This window comes from Helicoverpa zea, chromosome 9 (genome assembly GCF_022581195.2).
Source record: "Helicoverpa zea isolate HzStark_Cry1AcR chromosome 9, ilHelZeax1.1, whole genome shotgun sequence".
NCBI classification, from domain to species: Eukaryota; Metazoa; Arthropoda; class Insecta; order Lepidoptera; family Noctuidae; genus Helicoverpa; species Helicoverpa zea.
In genome coordinates, this window is record NC_061460.1 from 10,053,524 (window position 1) to 10,069,661 (window position 16,138).

At 35.2% G+C, this 16,138-nt stretch overlaps 1 protein-coding gene across 2 annotated transcripts in view; it reads left to right on the forward strand.

Annotated features, from left to right (window-relative positions):
• The window catches only part of LOC124632903, a 41,383-nt gene that overhangs the window by 23,140 nt on the left and 2,105 nt on the right, over window positions 1-16,138 (forward strand). For both annotated transcript variants that reach the window (XM_047167912.1, XM_047167911.1), the window contains exons 3-5: window positions 12,844-12,949; window positions 15,263-15,405; window positions 15,755-15,852. In XM_047167912.1, the coding sequence (XP_047023868.1) occupies window positions 12,844-12,949; window positions 15,263-15,405; window positions 15,755-15,852 (347 nt within the window). The remainder of the gene's footprint in view (window positions 1-12,843; window positions 12,950-15,262; window positions 15,406-15,754; window positions 15,853-16,138) is intronic.

Sequence of the window (16,138 nt, forward strand, 5' to 3'; positions counted from 1 at the left end):
GGGTTTAAAACCTGTTTGGAGAAATTTTTGTTTTATTTTCACACAGCTTTATTTCAATCCCAATACATTTCAAACCTGTTTGCTTATTTCGGTGTTCAACATGACACAATGATCCTTATCTTTGTGTTTGATATCTAGAATAGTATGTATGTACAAAAGCCGTTTAGTAATTACAGAAGTATTCGTAAGGCTTGTTATGATAGATAGGATCGGCGTCTGGCTGTGTCTGAACAAAGAGATTTCGCAACGGACGGAATGCTGCTCGAGTCTTGTCCTAGCCTTATTTTCCCTTACCACTTTATTCGAATCACCTGTTCATACTACATTAGAACTACTACTGCTGTAATAACTGGTATTAATAAAAGCGAATAATGGGATAGTAAAAATGAATTTACGATAATGATTCAAGCGAGTTATAAATTGATAAAGTAAAAGTAGTTTCATGAGTCATAAACATAACTCATTTGATGAGAAAAGTAAAGAGGTAACACATGCAGATTTCTCGTAATAATAAGCAATAGATTTTGTGTTGGCATTTGTTATTTATAGGCTTTTCTCAGGCGCTTTCCATTTATGTGGATATGGTGTGCTAGGTATTCTCAATATGATTTATTTCCAAGTAGTAGTTAGTTATGTGGTCATGTCGTGGTGGCCAAAATAGGTAAAGAAACAACTTTTCAAGTATGAGCGTGGGTTCGATTCCTGCTAACGCAAGTAAATAACGCAACTTTTCTCAACTCTTTTTGCAAGTATATATGTACTTTTTAAGTATATCTTGGTACTGTAGGTCCCGGCTGTCATTCAACATCTTTGGCAGTCGTTACGGGTAGTCAGAAGCCAGTAAGTCTGATAACCAGTCTTACCTTGAGATATGCGGTTGCCAGGGTAATTGAGTTGATGAGGTCAGAAAGACTGTCACTCCTTGTAAAACACTGGTACCTACAAAGCTGCATCCGATTAGACTGGAAGCCGACCGCAACGTAGTTGGGAACAGGCTAGGTAGATGGGATAATGTTGTACCTACTTACTTACCTATAAAAGTATGCTCTCTTTGACATTCAAAGCCACCTTTTCCTACCTATGATTCAATGTTGATACAAAAATATTGTTAACTATCATGTCTGCATAACGTAGTGTTGATGAGTTATAGTAAACAAATCAAAGTTGTTGAAACATGATATAGTAAACATGACCAAAACAAAGTACCAAACAAAGTAAATATTATGTCATAGATAATTTGTATTTTGTAAATAAACAATAAACAAGTTTAAGAGTTAAATTACTCTCTATTTGTAGTAGCGGTCAACGAACGATAAGAAATGCCCTATTTTTTGACAGCGAAATGATAGAATGTTGATAGAAAACACTTCGTATGGAGCTACTATAAGTCTTCGATTTTAAATGATTCTATTTTGGTATGACTGAAGTTTTTGTACGTAAGTATTTGATCAATGTTTAGGCACGGTAGCTTAGTTCCATTTACTCTAGTCACCAATGAATCTAGTTAATACTGTTCTTTGCCTGAAGTTTTTATTTTTTTATCATTCGCTTTTGCCCGATGTCACCATGTCATAGTTTTCAATCGTAGTCTATGGAATTTGCTAATAATAACTGTTTTGTATTTTAATATTCAATGAGTATAGTTTATGGATAGAAAGCTAGAATCGTAGAAAGTCAGCCTGTTATGTTTTCTATTGAATGTCGACTGTTTGATATGACCTGAGTTCAACATAAAATTAAAATCATTTATGAATATGTTCAAGGAAAATAACAGCTTCTGACTACTGTAGGAGTTTTGTTTCTGAATATAATTAACTAAATTATATGACAAATCCGTCCACGTCAATTTTTTTGTAGAATTAAATAATCTTGTTTCATTGTAACTGTTAAAACGTGTTTTGTTTCCGTTAGTATACTTAAATACTTCTTTCTTATGCCGAGAGGATATCTTTATATTAATGTTCTTTATTTCTTTGAATGAATTTATAGTAAAATACTTTGATACTGAAATGGAGAAAGAAATAATTTCCGCATGCATAAGTATCCTTTCTACACACTTACAGATTTACTTTTTTCATTTGTTATTAAATACTCATTACTTTCACACAAACATGATCATTGTAAAACGACCTGAGAAGTAGCTCGACATCATATCTCTCATTATGTGTCCTTTGTTTCGTGAAATTAACGATTATCCGTCATAATATATTGTATTCAATACCGTCCACGCTTCGTGTCGTGTATGACTGTATGTAGGTGATGCGAGACCTTCGCAATCTGGCTGTGATTAGATGAGATGACAAATCTTCTGGCTTTAAATGCAGCAATTATTATGTATCTGCCATCGACTGCCAGGGTTGTGTAAATGTGTATGTATGTGTAGACTTGAGATGACGAGATAGATAATGACAAGTCTGTGGTACAGTGGCCAGTGCCTTCTGATTTTTGGGAGTCCATTAACAACGTGGTCTGTTAACAACAATATTATATTTTAATTTAGATTACGAGAAGATATGCTTGACTTTGAAGCAGTAGCCAATGGTTAAGACAGAAAGACACACACATTGACTGTCCAAAAGTCCATTCCTTAGGACCGACATTTTATTAATAGCGATCAACCATTTTAATTAATCCTTGAGGTAATATTAATAATGCAATAATTTCCTGTAACTCCTACACATATAGTACACATACAAGTATGTACTTACTTTTAATAGTTAAAGTATGAGCTAAACGATAGTACAATGATGTCATCCCATGTTCTGTTTGTATTCGTCAAGGTGGTATGAGGTGACTGTAGTAAACAGATTTAACGCTTTGTAATTAATAGTGTTGATAACGTTAATTGGTCCTTGTTTGTGGAGGAAAACTTGGGTACAATATTCTTAGTGAGTTTCTTTTGAAGTAGACAACTGAGCTGATGGTAATGAGAGGGTTAAGGGTTTTAATTGCTTACAGAAAAGACAAGTTACCTGTGGCACGATACATTATTCAATTTGTGTTTTGCTCTTTGTCAGCCAAATTAACAAGTGTGTGGTCGGTTGAAAGCTTTGGGCCTTTACTACAGTATTCCATATCACCCTGGTACTAGTTTGACGCATCTTACTGTTACTTTCAATCATTCTCACATCCCTAGTATTGTCGAAAAACCGTCCTACATTTTCAGACTTCTTGTAATTCTTCTTTACTTATATGGCAGTCCAAATTGGGCTTTCCATAATCGTCTCTGAAATGAGTGTTTCCAGGTGGTTATTTACGGCTATTATGTCACCTGTCATACCGTTTATGGACACAAGCTGATATATCAAATGCAGGTTATCAGCAACTTTCCTTCCTGCATCGTTTTTATGCTTGTTATATATGCATGGGTGCACTTCCACGCCGCATATGTGTGTATAAGTAGTATATTATTGTCATTGAACGCTTACGTACATAGAAGATCTTGGGTAATAAAGTTTACTGGCTGATGCATTATCTATGTTCCAATGTATTGAGTATCGTATTCGTCATTTGTTTTATTCTGTCGACAAAAATCAGGAAAATATATCTGGATTGTATAACTAGAATATCATAACTTCTAAATCTAGATTTCAAAATCGAACGTTCCATTACGCCTATTCCATTAGTGCATGAAACACATAATTTTGTAACGATTGACAATCTTCCGACTAATCGAAGTAGAAAACTGCCGGCCATACGTAACTAATAGTTTGTTTCGCAAAGTCCGGCGAATCTAAGCCCATATCAGGAGTTTTGCAAGCACCCAACGTTCCGTGAAGGAATGCACGCGATGCGCAAGCGAACCTTCGTATTGTTAATGCGTCAGTTTATAACAGTTTTTGTATGAATGTAGCCGTTACGCCTGTCTTCGATGTGTTAGGTGTACTTTTATTACACGTTTTGTGCAATGATTAGGTGTGAAAAGAAGGCATGTTTACGCACCATTGGTGTTCATTTGATTCAAAATTGTGGGTTCTTTTAAATCTTCCTTTTCTGCAATATATTAGCTTGGGGTTTCCTTTGATGGGACCGATATCTTCAGAGCCCAGGTAGAATAAAAGTTCAATAAAACATTGACATGGCATTTTCTAACTTAAGTATGTAATCTTTATTTCTAAGAACAGTACTTGCTAAACACTAGAAAAACACTCAATGAGATGGCTTTTTATTTACATACATATAGTGTTCATAATAAGTGTTCAAGAGAAAGGGACTTTACCTTTGATTGTAAACGTTTCGCTCGGCGGTCTTGTGGTCAGGTTTTCACTACAAATATTCGGTCTTTTGAAATTGCGGAAACTCTCATATTTTCTTTTCCCATTGAAATAGAGAATGTATTTCTATATTGTCTTTACGAGCTTAGTTTAAAATCATGAGGATTGAAATTATGACTAGGAATGTTTGTTATGCCATACTTACCTACTTTATTTTATTCTCACTTTTCTATATAGCCCCCTATAACAATTACCCAGATCTGTGGTCGATTCTACCACCTTCCTGATTGATTAACCCTCCATGAAGGCCGTCTTTTATTACGTCGTTTTAGTCGAAGTACTTTTCAATGACCAAAAAGCCTCTCACCAGTTACATCAATAATCGTGAGCTTACCATCCCAGTTTCATCTCAAAACTGCAAATTATTCGACATTTGCATGAGGAAGCGTATGATTTTATTACGGAACTTCAGTGGTAGACCGCATGGTGCGATCATAGACGAGATGCGGACAAATGCGGACTGATGCAGAGTAATGCGGACAGAAGCGGATGATGCGACCGTTTTGCAGTCGGACTGCAGATGGTACCGTTGTTTGACCGTGCGCGTGAGCAGAGAGCTGCGAATTAACGTGTGTAGTGGTGTGAGGAATAGTGCAAGTGTTCTTCTTGAGTTATCTGTTCTTATTGGAGTAGTAAGCAGGGAACATACGAATGACTGGGCCTAATTAGACTGGTACATAGTAAACGGTGCAATACAACGTATTGAGACAGGGATAGGACTGCGAGTCAGCGAACTATTAATGATTTATTTTAAAACTATGTTTAACGATACTTTTTGGGTTTGTGTGCATACAGTGACATGAAGGAATTCTATGAGAACTTGAAATTGGATTTGCGAATTATAGCTTTTTTATTATTATGGAACCTTAGAAATACAAATGAGAATAATCCGTTAAACACTTGCCTCATAATTAGGGCTGCCATCCGTCCGGGTTTCCCCGGATTTGTCCTCGTTTGGAGGCCGTCCGGGGGCCGTCCGGGCGGGGTTTCAAGAAGTGTCCGGGGAAAACCCGGACATTTTTCACAGGGCCGTCTTAACCTGTCTATGGTGCAGGGTATGCGAATAACCCGGGCGCCGCAGAGCGCCCACGCCAACGCCATACAGGCCTAGAGCTAGCAGATTTCAGAGGACGATCACTCGATTTGAGAGGATAAGAAGTCATAGGTACAGGTTTTCAATAACAATCGTTAAATCCACCAACCAAGCCAATTCCTAGCCTGCCCCGCCTTCATCAACTACGAGTGGAAAACATAATATACATGAGATTGCTTGCCTTGTATGGAAGTTTAACCTTGTAAAATTACAAATAGACAAGCATTTGCTGCAGAAGTCGAAGTGTCCCAAAACTCAAAAATTTTCGCGCCCGCTTCGCTCGCGGCTTCTTTTATTGGCACATTTTTTTTTTAAGATTCAAAAAATTTTGCGCTCGCTTCGCTTGCGGCTTCTTCACTTTGCGGATTTTTGTTATTATATTTAGTGACCCAAAACTCAAAAATTTTCGCGCTCGCTACGCTCGCGGCAACTTCACTTTGCAGTTACATATTTCTATTTTTCAACATTTTTTTGTCTAGCCTATCAAAAATGTAGCGCCGTTTGAAAGTCCTATTACTAACAAGAAGGTAACTCCCAGTTTCCATATGAGCTTTCTTATTTATGACCTTCGAAATACATTAAGTCACAATCTTTTAATACTAGGTACTACCTACATGAGCTAGAGACGGCCCTGACTTTTCATGTAAGGAAGCACCTCATTGAATTTAACTATATGGTAATATTGAAAATTAGGTCTTGTTTTGTTTAAAAAAAAATCGGACTCGTCCGGGGAAAAAATGCGATTTACGGCAAATGTCCGGGTTTTTTTAAATGTTTGTCCGGGTTTTTCGAAATTCGAAATGGCAGCCCTACTCATAATGAGGGTAAATGTTTTTACATCTCAATCCATTCCACATTTTCTTACAGCGAGCGGCGCCAACAAAAACATTCACACATCGCACATACAATGTTAAAGAAAGAATTAAGATTCACAAAAGCCAATAGTCCATGTAAATAAGTCGGACACAGATTTACATGTCCGTATGGTCACGCTACCCGATTACGTGTCAGTGTGTGCGTGACGCGCCCCGGATGGCAATAGCCATTGACCAATTACCATCACACGAAATCACGACACACTTGTTCTTGTATTCGTGTTAATTGTAAACTGTTCCTATTTTTTTTGTTTTTAATAGCTCTTTTATGGGTGTTTATGGGTGATATTGTACGGCGCTTGAAGCTAATTGGGTTAATTTAAATAATGTCTTTACAATATGGCAATTGATTTAGTATTGATTTGACAAATAATGCATGGGTATTGCATGAATACAGGAAGTAGTTACTTAAGTACCAATGACCATTTAATTAAACAAATGAAAAAAAAATATGGAAAACCATTTAAAACCAACCACGCAATGGCGTAGTACCTATTTCGTTTATTTATGTTTAGGAATCGAAACTTTGTTGTGCTACTTACAAAGTTTAAATCAATTTTCAGTAAACTATTTTAGAGCGTCATAAAATTAAACGACAACACTAATTACGGGCACTAATCGATCTGTTACTAAATAATTACCTAGCTTACTTCCGAATTGAACACAAAAGTTACGTAATGCAATTAAAATTCTATAAAATTATGAATAAGTAATTAAAAGTAAAGTCTTGGAAAGTTACGAATTAAATCGAATGTCGCTGGTTCTCTCTCTTCCTTAGAGAAATCGAGAAATGTAAACAAATACACTTTCTTAGTCGGATTTCTAAGATGCCTATCTAATAATAATCGGCGATGAAGAAAATACGTAAACTAGTTAAACTGTCCTAGAAGGTGAGAATATTGATAAAGTAATATGAGCAAGCCTTCCTGTATCATCATCAGCTTTCATCTTTTTTTTCAAAATCATTTATTATTCGCATTAAGCTGAACCCAACTTCAGTTCTCTAAGTCCTAAGTAAGCCTCGAACGAAACTTAACGAGCGTTCTTGAGGCAAAAACAAATGGTTATGAACCAAATAACATTCAAATTGAATGCTACCCGTACCTACATAAGTATTACGTTATTTCGCAAAACGAACTTGTAATTTATAAACAGGTATTTTGTATTCGGTGCTACAATTATTGCTTTTTAGCTATTGGCTAATCGCATATCGGGTTTACTTAAAACGTTCCTAGAATATTATTATCTGTGTGTGAGGTAACCTTAGTACGACGTAAAATGTCAATTGAATAAAACCTCATTGCTTGTTCCCGCCTAAAGGATATTCTAATTCTTTTTATGAAAATGATAGGCATAAACAAAAAAAAAAGGTTTTATATTTTAAGGGATATAATTCTATTTATTATTTTTATTAAAATTGTCTACTTTTGAAAGGCCAAACAAAAATAAAAAAATGGTAATGCGAACAATGTCCTGCAGTCCTCCACTTTCTTTGTTCCACTAGCCGACATATTTAAACATTTTTCATTTGTAAACCACACCTTGAAGAAGAGGTCACGCTTAACATACCAAAGAGACACATGGTCTGTAAATTAGACTCCAGCAACCTAAGTAGCTTCGCGGGAAAATAAGAAAGTGAAACTGGCCATTGGTAATTGGCGGGAAAAGTGAGCTGTGAAAATACTGGGCCGCCATATTTTCTTTCCTGTCATTTCGTTTTTAAATTGTTGAAAAGCTGTTTTTTAACGCCAATTCTAGCTTCTCCTTCTTGAAATTAATCAATTTTAGCCTTTCATACACAAAAAAAATATTCTTAAAAGTAGAAGTAAAATAAATTGAACAATTTATGGTATTCGATACGCCAATAGATTCAATTGTGACAAGATGAAAATACGTTCAAAAACGTGACTTTTGCAGACGACAAAGAATACTGCATGTTTATATAAGGACTTGAGTTTTATTCGCAATTTTATGCAAACTTGCATTTGTGTACCACTATTGTTTTAGCCATCGTGAACTTTACGTAATAGTTGCGTAACTTGTAAAATGAGGAAGTTTATTAATATTTTAAGTGCTATTTGAAATGCTAAATGACTTGAATGTTTAATTGTGCGAATGGTTATGGCTGGAAACAAAGGCTGGGCCATGTAGTGTTTGAGTAGTACCATAGATTACAGAACATAAACTAGTAGGTACTAAGTATTTACTGGTAATGAATGTATTGTATAGGTACCCTGATAATTTATACATTATTTGCGAATGTAACCGGAACATGTTTTGTGACTAATAAGAATCGTTTGCCTTGGCCAATTCTTTGATTGGTGACAAATTTTAGGTTACCCTGGATATTTTCGAAAAAACAGAGGTATCAAAACGTACCGTTTTATAATTGCTACGAGAAGTTATTGCCTCGTAAAATAATCAATTTATTTCTTCCACCTAATTGTGGAAGTAGAAGAAGTTTTACCAAATTACAGCGGAAACTTAGTTAAATATTGATATTAGTTTTTCGTACGGGGTGTAGCAACATCCACGCCTCAATATCCTTCACAATTACTGTATCCGAACGTTGATTTATATCGAATTGACATTACAACATTATGTGCTAATTGTTTTAATTTCTGAACAAAGCAAAATTTTGTGTTTGCCAATTAGATGCCATAATTTGATTGTATGCGTTCTTGTAATATTTTCGGAAAAAGGTTTTTCACAATGAACCCAAAGATTATTGACTTAAATTATTAAGCTCTTTCTTGAGCGCTTTGTTTATGGACCCAAGGACACATACAGATTTTAATGGCCTTACTACAAAAACTTTAACCACTGTTTTACACTTGTCTTAAAAAAAATGTGGCTCCAAAATGAACCATATGTCAACGTCATAATTTGACATTTTTTTAGACAAGTTTTAAACTGACGTTAAAAAGTTTTTGTGGTAAGACGGTTTATGTCTTCTTTTTAAACACCTCTCGAGCGAGCGAAGGTTTGAAGCCAGCTCCATATATTTCTTGCGATACTGGGCAAGCCGAAACAGCTTAGCAGCATTCGAAATTTTAAACAGTTGAATTCAATTTGCAGTGCCACATTATAAAAGGCCTCAGACTTCCACCAATAGTTCTAAAGTAATCCTAATAATTATTACACACACACCTGATCTTAACAAGGACATACCAGACTTTCTCCTTACGCAGCGACTCGCCTACGGTCGCCACCAAATGTCGCCTGAACCCGGTCACCTATTTAGAACGCACTTATCATGTTTAGGTGTGGGCCAAGTAGGTGCGTGGAGCGATTGCTAATGTGTCAATGGAATGCTGTGAGGTAGCTTCGAAAGGGTCACGGTTAAATAAGCTGGGTATCTGAGATCCTGCGTTTGAATTTCGAAGAGGTCTCTTGGACTGGTATTTTGTGATAAAAAGTCTGGTTTGATTTTAGTTTGGGTTGTGGTAAGATAGCGAGCATGAAGCTATGCAACCTTCGTATTTGTGGTTTAAATTTTTAGGTCAATGATTTTCAAATGTAACCCCAATATGTGCTGTCCACTTATTTCAATCTTATTTCAAAATTGTTTTTTTTTTTTTATTAAATTTGATATGATTTTTTAAATCTTTTGTCGCCTTTAGCAGTATCATTTAGTTTTTGCAGTATATTGAAAGGAAGGCTACTCTTTCGTAACTTACTCTATAAAATTAATCTAGGACTTAGAGGCCTATCTTACACCAAACGCCATGACAGGCAGTCAGCTTACCGAATGCATACCATCGTCATGTGGGTAGAACAATGTGCCGATTGCCATAATATTAATATTGTTGCCCATTGAATATGCATACGTTTAAACAGTGCTCATATACAATAGCTACTATATTACTACATATCTATATTCGTATGTATAGCCGACCTTGTGGTAACTGAAATGTGACTGAGACGTGGACTGTCAAAATATTTGATATTGCCGATCTAATTAAAATACCTTTGGGTCTTGTTTGTAAAAGATATTAGGAAGATAGCTATAAATGTTGTGAATGTGATTTCCTGCTGAATTTAAACACTTCTTATGTGATGGTCACATGTTGAAGTGACGCGTCTCTGTTTTGTTAAGACTTATGGTATTGTTGCCCGTTGCCTGCAATTATGGATTGTCAGATTTAAGTAAGATCAATGGTCGATTGTCGGGTTATCACAACTAAGCTCACTTAGAACAATATGTGTAGATTTAAAAATTATGAAGGAAGTTAGAAGTGACTGCCAACATATTCACGTGCGCAGTTACAAAATAAGCACATTTTCCTACTGAAACCGAAATGCGGTCGCGTTTCAAACGCAACTGCTTATCTAATCTATCACTTTCCTTCTTAAGAAAAAATCGTGTAGTTAGAAAGAGAGGTGCGATAGATCTTAGCCGATCTTAGCTAAGAGAATGTTTTGAGAACCGACAGTTACAATAGAGCAATTTTTGCGGCATTATCTTTTAATTATAAGTACCAAAAAAGTGGGTTTTTAGGATACATTCACACCTATTTGTTAGTACTTATTTATTGAGGAAACTGTTCGTCACATTGGCTTTCAGGTTTCACGGAGGCTGTAAGATAATTATATCCAAAATGTCCGAAGCTTTTTAAGACATGTTAAGCTCTGATAAGCCGAATTAACTCTTACAAGTTTGACCTCCTTCGACTATTCAATAACTTTTACTTTTAATTTAACCGATAACTTGATGTTTAAAAGAGGTTATATGCAAGAAACTTTATGTTCTATGTTATACACGTTATGAAAACTTGTAAATTGTTATTAGTATTCTACCGTGTATTTATTCTTGTGCGTGTGAGACAATAGGTTGTGAAATCCCGGTAAATGCGCACGCGTTGATGACGAGATCACTTGGTTGGTTCAATGTGTGAAGTTGTGCGCTGAACAGACTAAGATCAGGCATTCTCTTTATGCGTTTTGTGAGTGCATATCTTTTAATGTAATATCAAAATGTCAGAAAAAAGAGTCCAATTAAATCAATGTATAGGGTCGAGTTGAGAAAACCCGAAACCGAAACCCACTACGTTTCTTTGTTCTCAACTCAGATTTGCCCTGATTTGACTAACTTCATGATGTGCAACAGATATTTGCACTAAGTATAGGTAGGTGTTTGCCGATAGACACAGCCTCTATAATCAATTAACAAAAACAATATAGAACGCTGATACTCATGTCTTGATATGTGACATACAATTTACAACTCTGTGATGACGTAATAAGGTGTTTTATGCTCTGTCTTATCTTTTATATATCTATGGCGTTACGTCTCTGTGTGAGCTGTGCAGTAATTATTTGATGACTTAATAATCAGGCTTTATGTTTTGTCTATTTCCTGGTTTTCTTGTTATAGAGCAAAAAATATACAATGGGAACTGAATAGGTATAGTGATACATCTCTTAATATTAAGAGGTACCTAACCTGTTAAACTATAAATAACTTCAAGATAATGACTGCTCTTCTCAAGATTTTGAGCATACCTAATTAATGCATTTTTTTAAGTTGAAAAAATTGACTTAAATGTTTAAATGTTTTAACACACATAAATTGGTTTGGTAGGTATCTTACACAACAATATCCTAAGAAATAGCATTGCCCCCATGCTTTGTAATATATTATTTTTGCGGTTTTTATATGAGATCACTCTAAATTACTTGAAATTCGAATGCGTTGATTGACACAAATGCTTCGGAGAAACCCGACTTCAAATAAAAGGAAACTGCCATTTGATTTATTCATTCTTAATTGCCTATAATTATTGTTTGTGAATTATTATTATGAAATAATATTGATTTTTACCAAAATGAACTTTGACATTAAGAAGTTCTACATTTTGTCTGTATTTTGCATTTATTTAACAAGGGCTAACTCACTGAAAGGTCTGGCTTTATTTCAAAATCCTTAGTAAGATGGTTCAAATAATTCCTAATACTGATGCATTCTGAAGATTATAGTATGAAAAGCGACGCAGAATACCTATTCATAAAATCCGTGCAAACTACTATGACTACATAAAATTTCATTACCCATTGAATAGTATCGGATACCTTTCCCTTAAAATATAAAATCATGACGTGCTATGAATCATAAGTATTTATAACTCAGGTTTCAACTCACATTTTCCACTTTCTTCTCCAAACAAGGCCTTATACTCGTAAAGACTTTACGAGACTTTTGCAAAGGTATGAATTTGTATACAGCCTGCATAGGTACTTACGTTTCGTCACAAACGGATGGTAATCGGTGAATCAGGCTATCGGTATTTTCATGATTATTCTCTCGATGATCTTATTGGTATTCTGTTTATTAATAAACTTTAGGTCTAGTAAATAAAGGCGATGTATTTGTTTTACTGCTTTGGGAATCAATTTTATTTTTGTTTTGTTATCACCATTGTATCGCTGATTGTCTCTAAAATTGAATTCACCATATCAAACACAAAAACTGCAAGCTTTTCTGTCGCATCAAAATGTCGGATTGGACATTATACTATAAGAAATACTTAGAGAGATTTTTTTTCTCAAAAATTGCACTACCTATACATATCAATCTAACCAGTTTTTATGTCTATTCCAGTTGAGATCTACCTATCGCCTGTGGAGACGCACTGCAGCAATGTGGACTACTTCATCCCCGACGAGAACAACGAGACGAAAGGTCTATCAGACGACGCTATGAACAGGTAACATCACACTTTTATGAAGTACCTTTATTTACTATCATGTTAATTACATTTCTAATTTATTCTTCTGAAAACACTTAAACTAACACACACAATATAGGTAAAATGCACTATGTTCTTCCCCAGTGACGTTAAGTTTTTGATAAATCCTGACGTTATTCGGGACATCCCTACTTACATTTCAACGATTCATCATCATACTATTTATGGATCACTGTGGTGCATAGGTACATTGAAAAGACAATTTATACGTATTTATATATTTTACTGTATAATGTAACCAAAATTATGATGGATAAATATTTTTTGTGATTTGATGTCTCGAGGTTTTCAAAATATTTTCTTACACGCACCTTTCTCTCATTTTCCCATAACATCTGCTCAAGAATGAATAAAGAAATCATCACTATCATACTTATACAAACAACAGCTGCACCATATGGTACACGGATAAACAATACCTATAAACTACTAATTATATCATCTACAGGACAGAACAATAGAATAGTAAGGTACGGAGCATTAGCTACGGGTCATTGAATCATTATGTAAAGCTACGGTTATGACAAGGTAGTTATTATGATCTGTGCAATTGTCGTGACAATCTGTGACAAAGGAATCAAATCTGTACTTTCCCTGCGAGGGATTTTAGAAAAGGTGTCACTCAGTATTTGTTTGATATAAGTTCAGATATTCTACATGGTAAAAGAAGACCATGTCGAATGGTTTTATCTTAATTTAGACTGAAAATGTCGAGTCCGAATTCTATAAAGGGGTTGCCAAAGGAAATTATTGAAGCTATCTTTCCTACCATAAAATCTGAAACAAGAGGTACAAATAAAACCAACACTAATTTAACACGCAAACACTGGTAATTTCGTAACATCTTGCAAGATACTTGACTGCAAAACCCTGAACTGCAGTGACCTTGCTTGCAATATCGTCTTTGCACTTGCTTTTATTGTATCGTGACGCAGACATTTGCAAAATAAATCTCTTTGTACTCTCATCTCTAAAATTTCATGGTGTTCCACAAGGCACTTTTCTAGGACCAACGCAATTTCAAATGCAGTTAAAAGACCTTGGGTTACCAACTAGGTCAACGCTTCGTCGGCCATTGATTGATATTGAGACAAATCGTTATATTGTCTGAGCCTCGAATCATAGTTGATAATCATTCGCAGATACTTATTGCTGCATTGAAGGCGTACAATAAATAATACTTTATAAGCCTTAGCTATTAATCTTGACTTGAAGGCTTGTCTCTTGAGTAATTTGTGGGCTTGTACGAAACTGGTATCTAAATCTCTAAGTAGGTTGTTCTATAAATATTCATTAATTTTTGAATATTTTCAGTGCTGAATTTATGATTGGGATTAAAGTAGGTAGATGCAATTAAACAGGAACCTTGAAGAGTCTAAAATACCGGCTTTAAACATGAACAACTATGTAGATTGTAGATAGCATAAACACCGCTACAAGAAATAACATCAGTAAATAGGTAGGTACAGTTACAATACCGCTGTGGTCAACTCGATCTACCGCAAGGTTTGTGTCTCTTCTCTTATACGCAGTTTCATAACAAATCCATCTTCAGAAACTGTGATCGATATTTTATAATCTGTGACGAATTTATAATTATTTTTTATATCATCAATGTCAGTTTTATTATTCTTGATATACCAGGTAGTATATAATAATGTTATATTTTTATATAATTATTATGTTATGACTTACGAGAGAATATGAAGATGAACAATAATTACAGTATTGAGAATGTGTTCACATGTTACAAGACGTTATTGTCATGTGATTGAAACAAAAGCCTTTCATTACCTTGTATTGACTATACTTTGTGTATCTTATGGCTGACAATCAAGTTGTAATACTCAGTTGACATTGAAGAAAATCTGAAATAATGGTACATAATTAAAACTCCACTGTTATGGCAAAAGGATCAAAAATCTTCGGTCTGTAGGAAACTCCACATCACAGTTTTAAAAACTTCAGGCATCGAATGGTTGTCCTGTAACTTCCTCTTAACAAAGACTTTGACTAGTCGGTATCTAGTAGGGAGGTATCCACAAATACTTTTAAAGATGGTAGCGGGACTGTGCTATGAATGACGCTTAAAACTCATGGTAGAGGTATTGTGCTATGATGCGAGAATCCACTCCGACTTAACGGTCTTAAGATCTGTCCTAAATATTTGATGATTTATTTGACACAGGATTCCTGTTTCAAAATTCATCAATAGTTCTTATTACTGGTCTTCTAATGGTTTAATCTAATAATATCTTCTTCTAATTCCAGGCTGCACATGGCGCGTTCAACGGTAGCTCTGTTCATAGTGGCGTTCCTGTCTCTCTTCATCGCGTTCTGGACCGGCGTCGTCGGCTGTTGGAAGCGCAGTCCTGGCAATATTACTGCCACTGCCATACTTATGTTGGTCACATGTGAGTATTTACTTAATTGCAAGAATAACCACCATTGAAAATTTTTGATAGCCCGGTAGTTCTTATGTCCATGTTTTCATTGGTAATTTAATTAAGGTGTGAACTTCTATCTGAATTTTATGACCCAGGTGCATGGTTTGTTAGTGTTGTGATAATTTGGCAAAACAAAAATGATTTTTGACCATCGCACGAAAGAATACCTTGAGTAGGAACTATTTTTCCATTACCTAAAACTGCAGCTTTCGAATAAGTAATTTCTTTATGTCGGAGAACAGATTAATGCTTGAATCGACCTTATTCTGAGCTAGGCATAATATGCTTTGACTGATTTCTTGTTATGGTGTTCCAGGCTTACTAGCGGCAGGTGCGATGGCATTATGGCACGGAGTAGAATTCTACGAAAAGGAGAAGGTCGTTGGAGAGGAATACTACCAACAATGGCCTAACGTAAGTCTTAAAAGTATAGGATAATAAAGATAAGAGAGATTTTTTAAAAGAAATTTCTGCCTTCGTGATATATTTCTACCCAAAAGTATAAATATATCACGAAGGCATATTATAAAAACAAACTCAAATGGACACCAGCTTGACAAGTAGTCAAAAAATAAATGATTACTTTGTACACTTTGTGGTCCTTCGTCTCAGGCAGCATAAATAAAATATCCTCATCCTCATATTCCAGTTAATTTATACATTTAAGCCAAAGGTTTGTACCACATAATTGACCCACCCC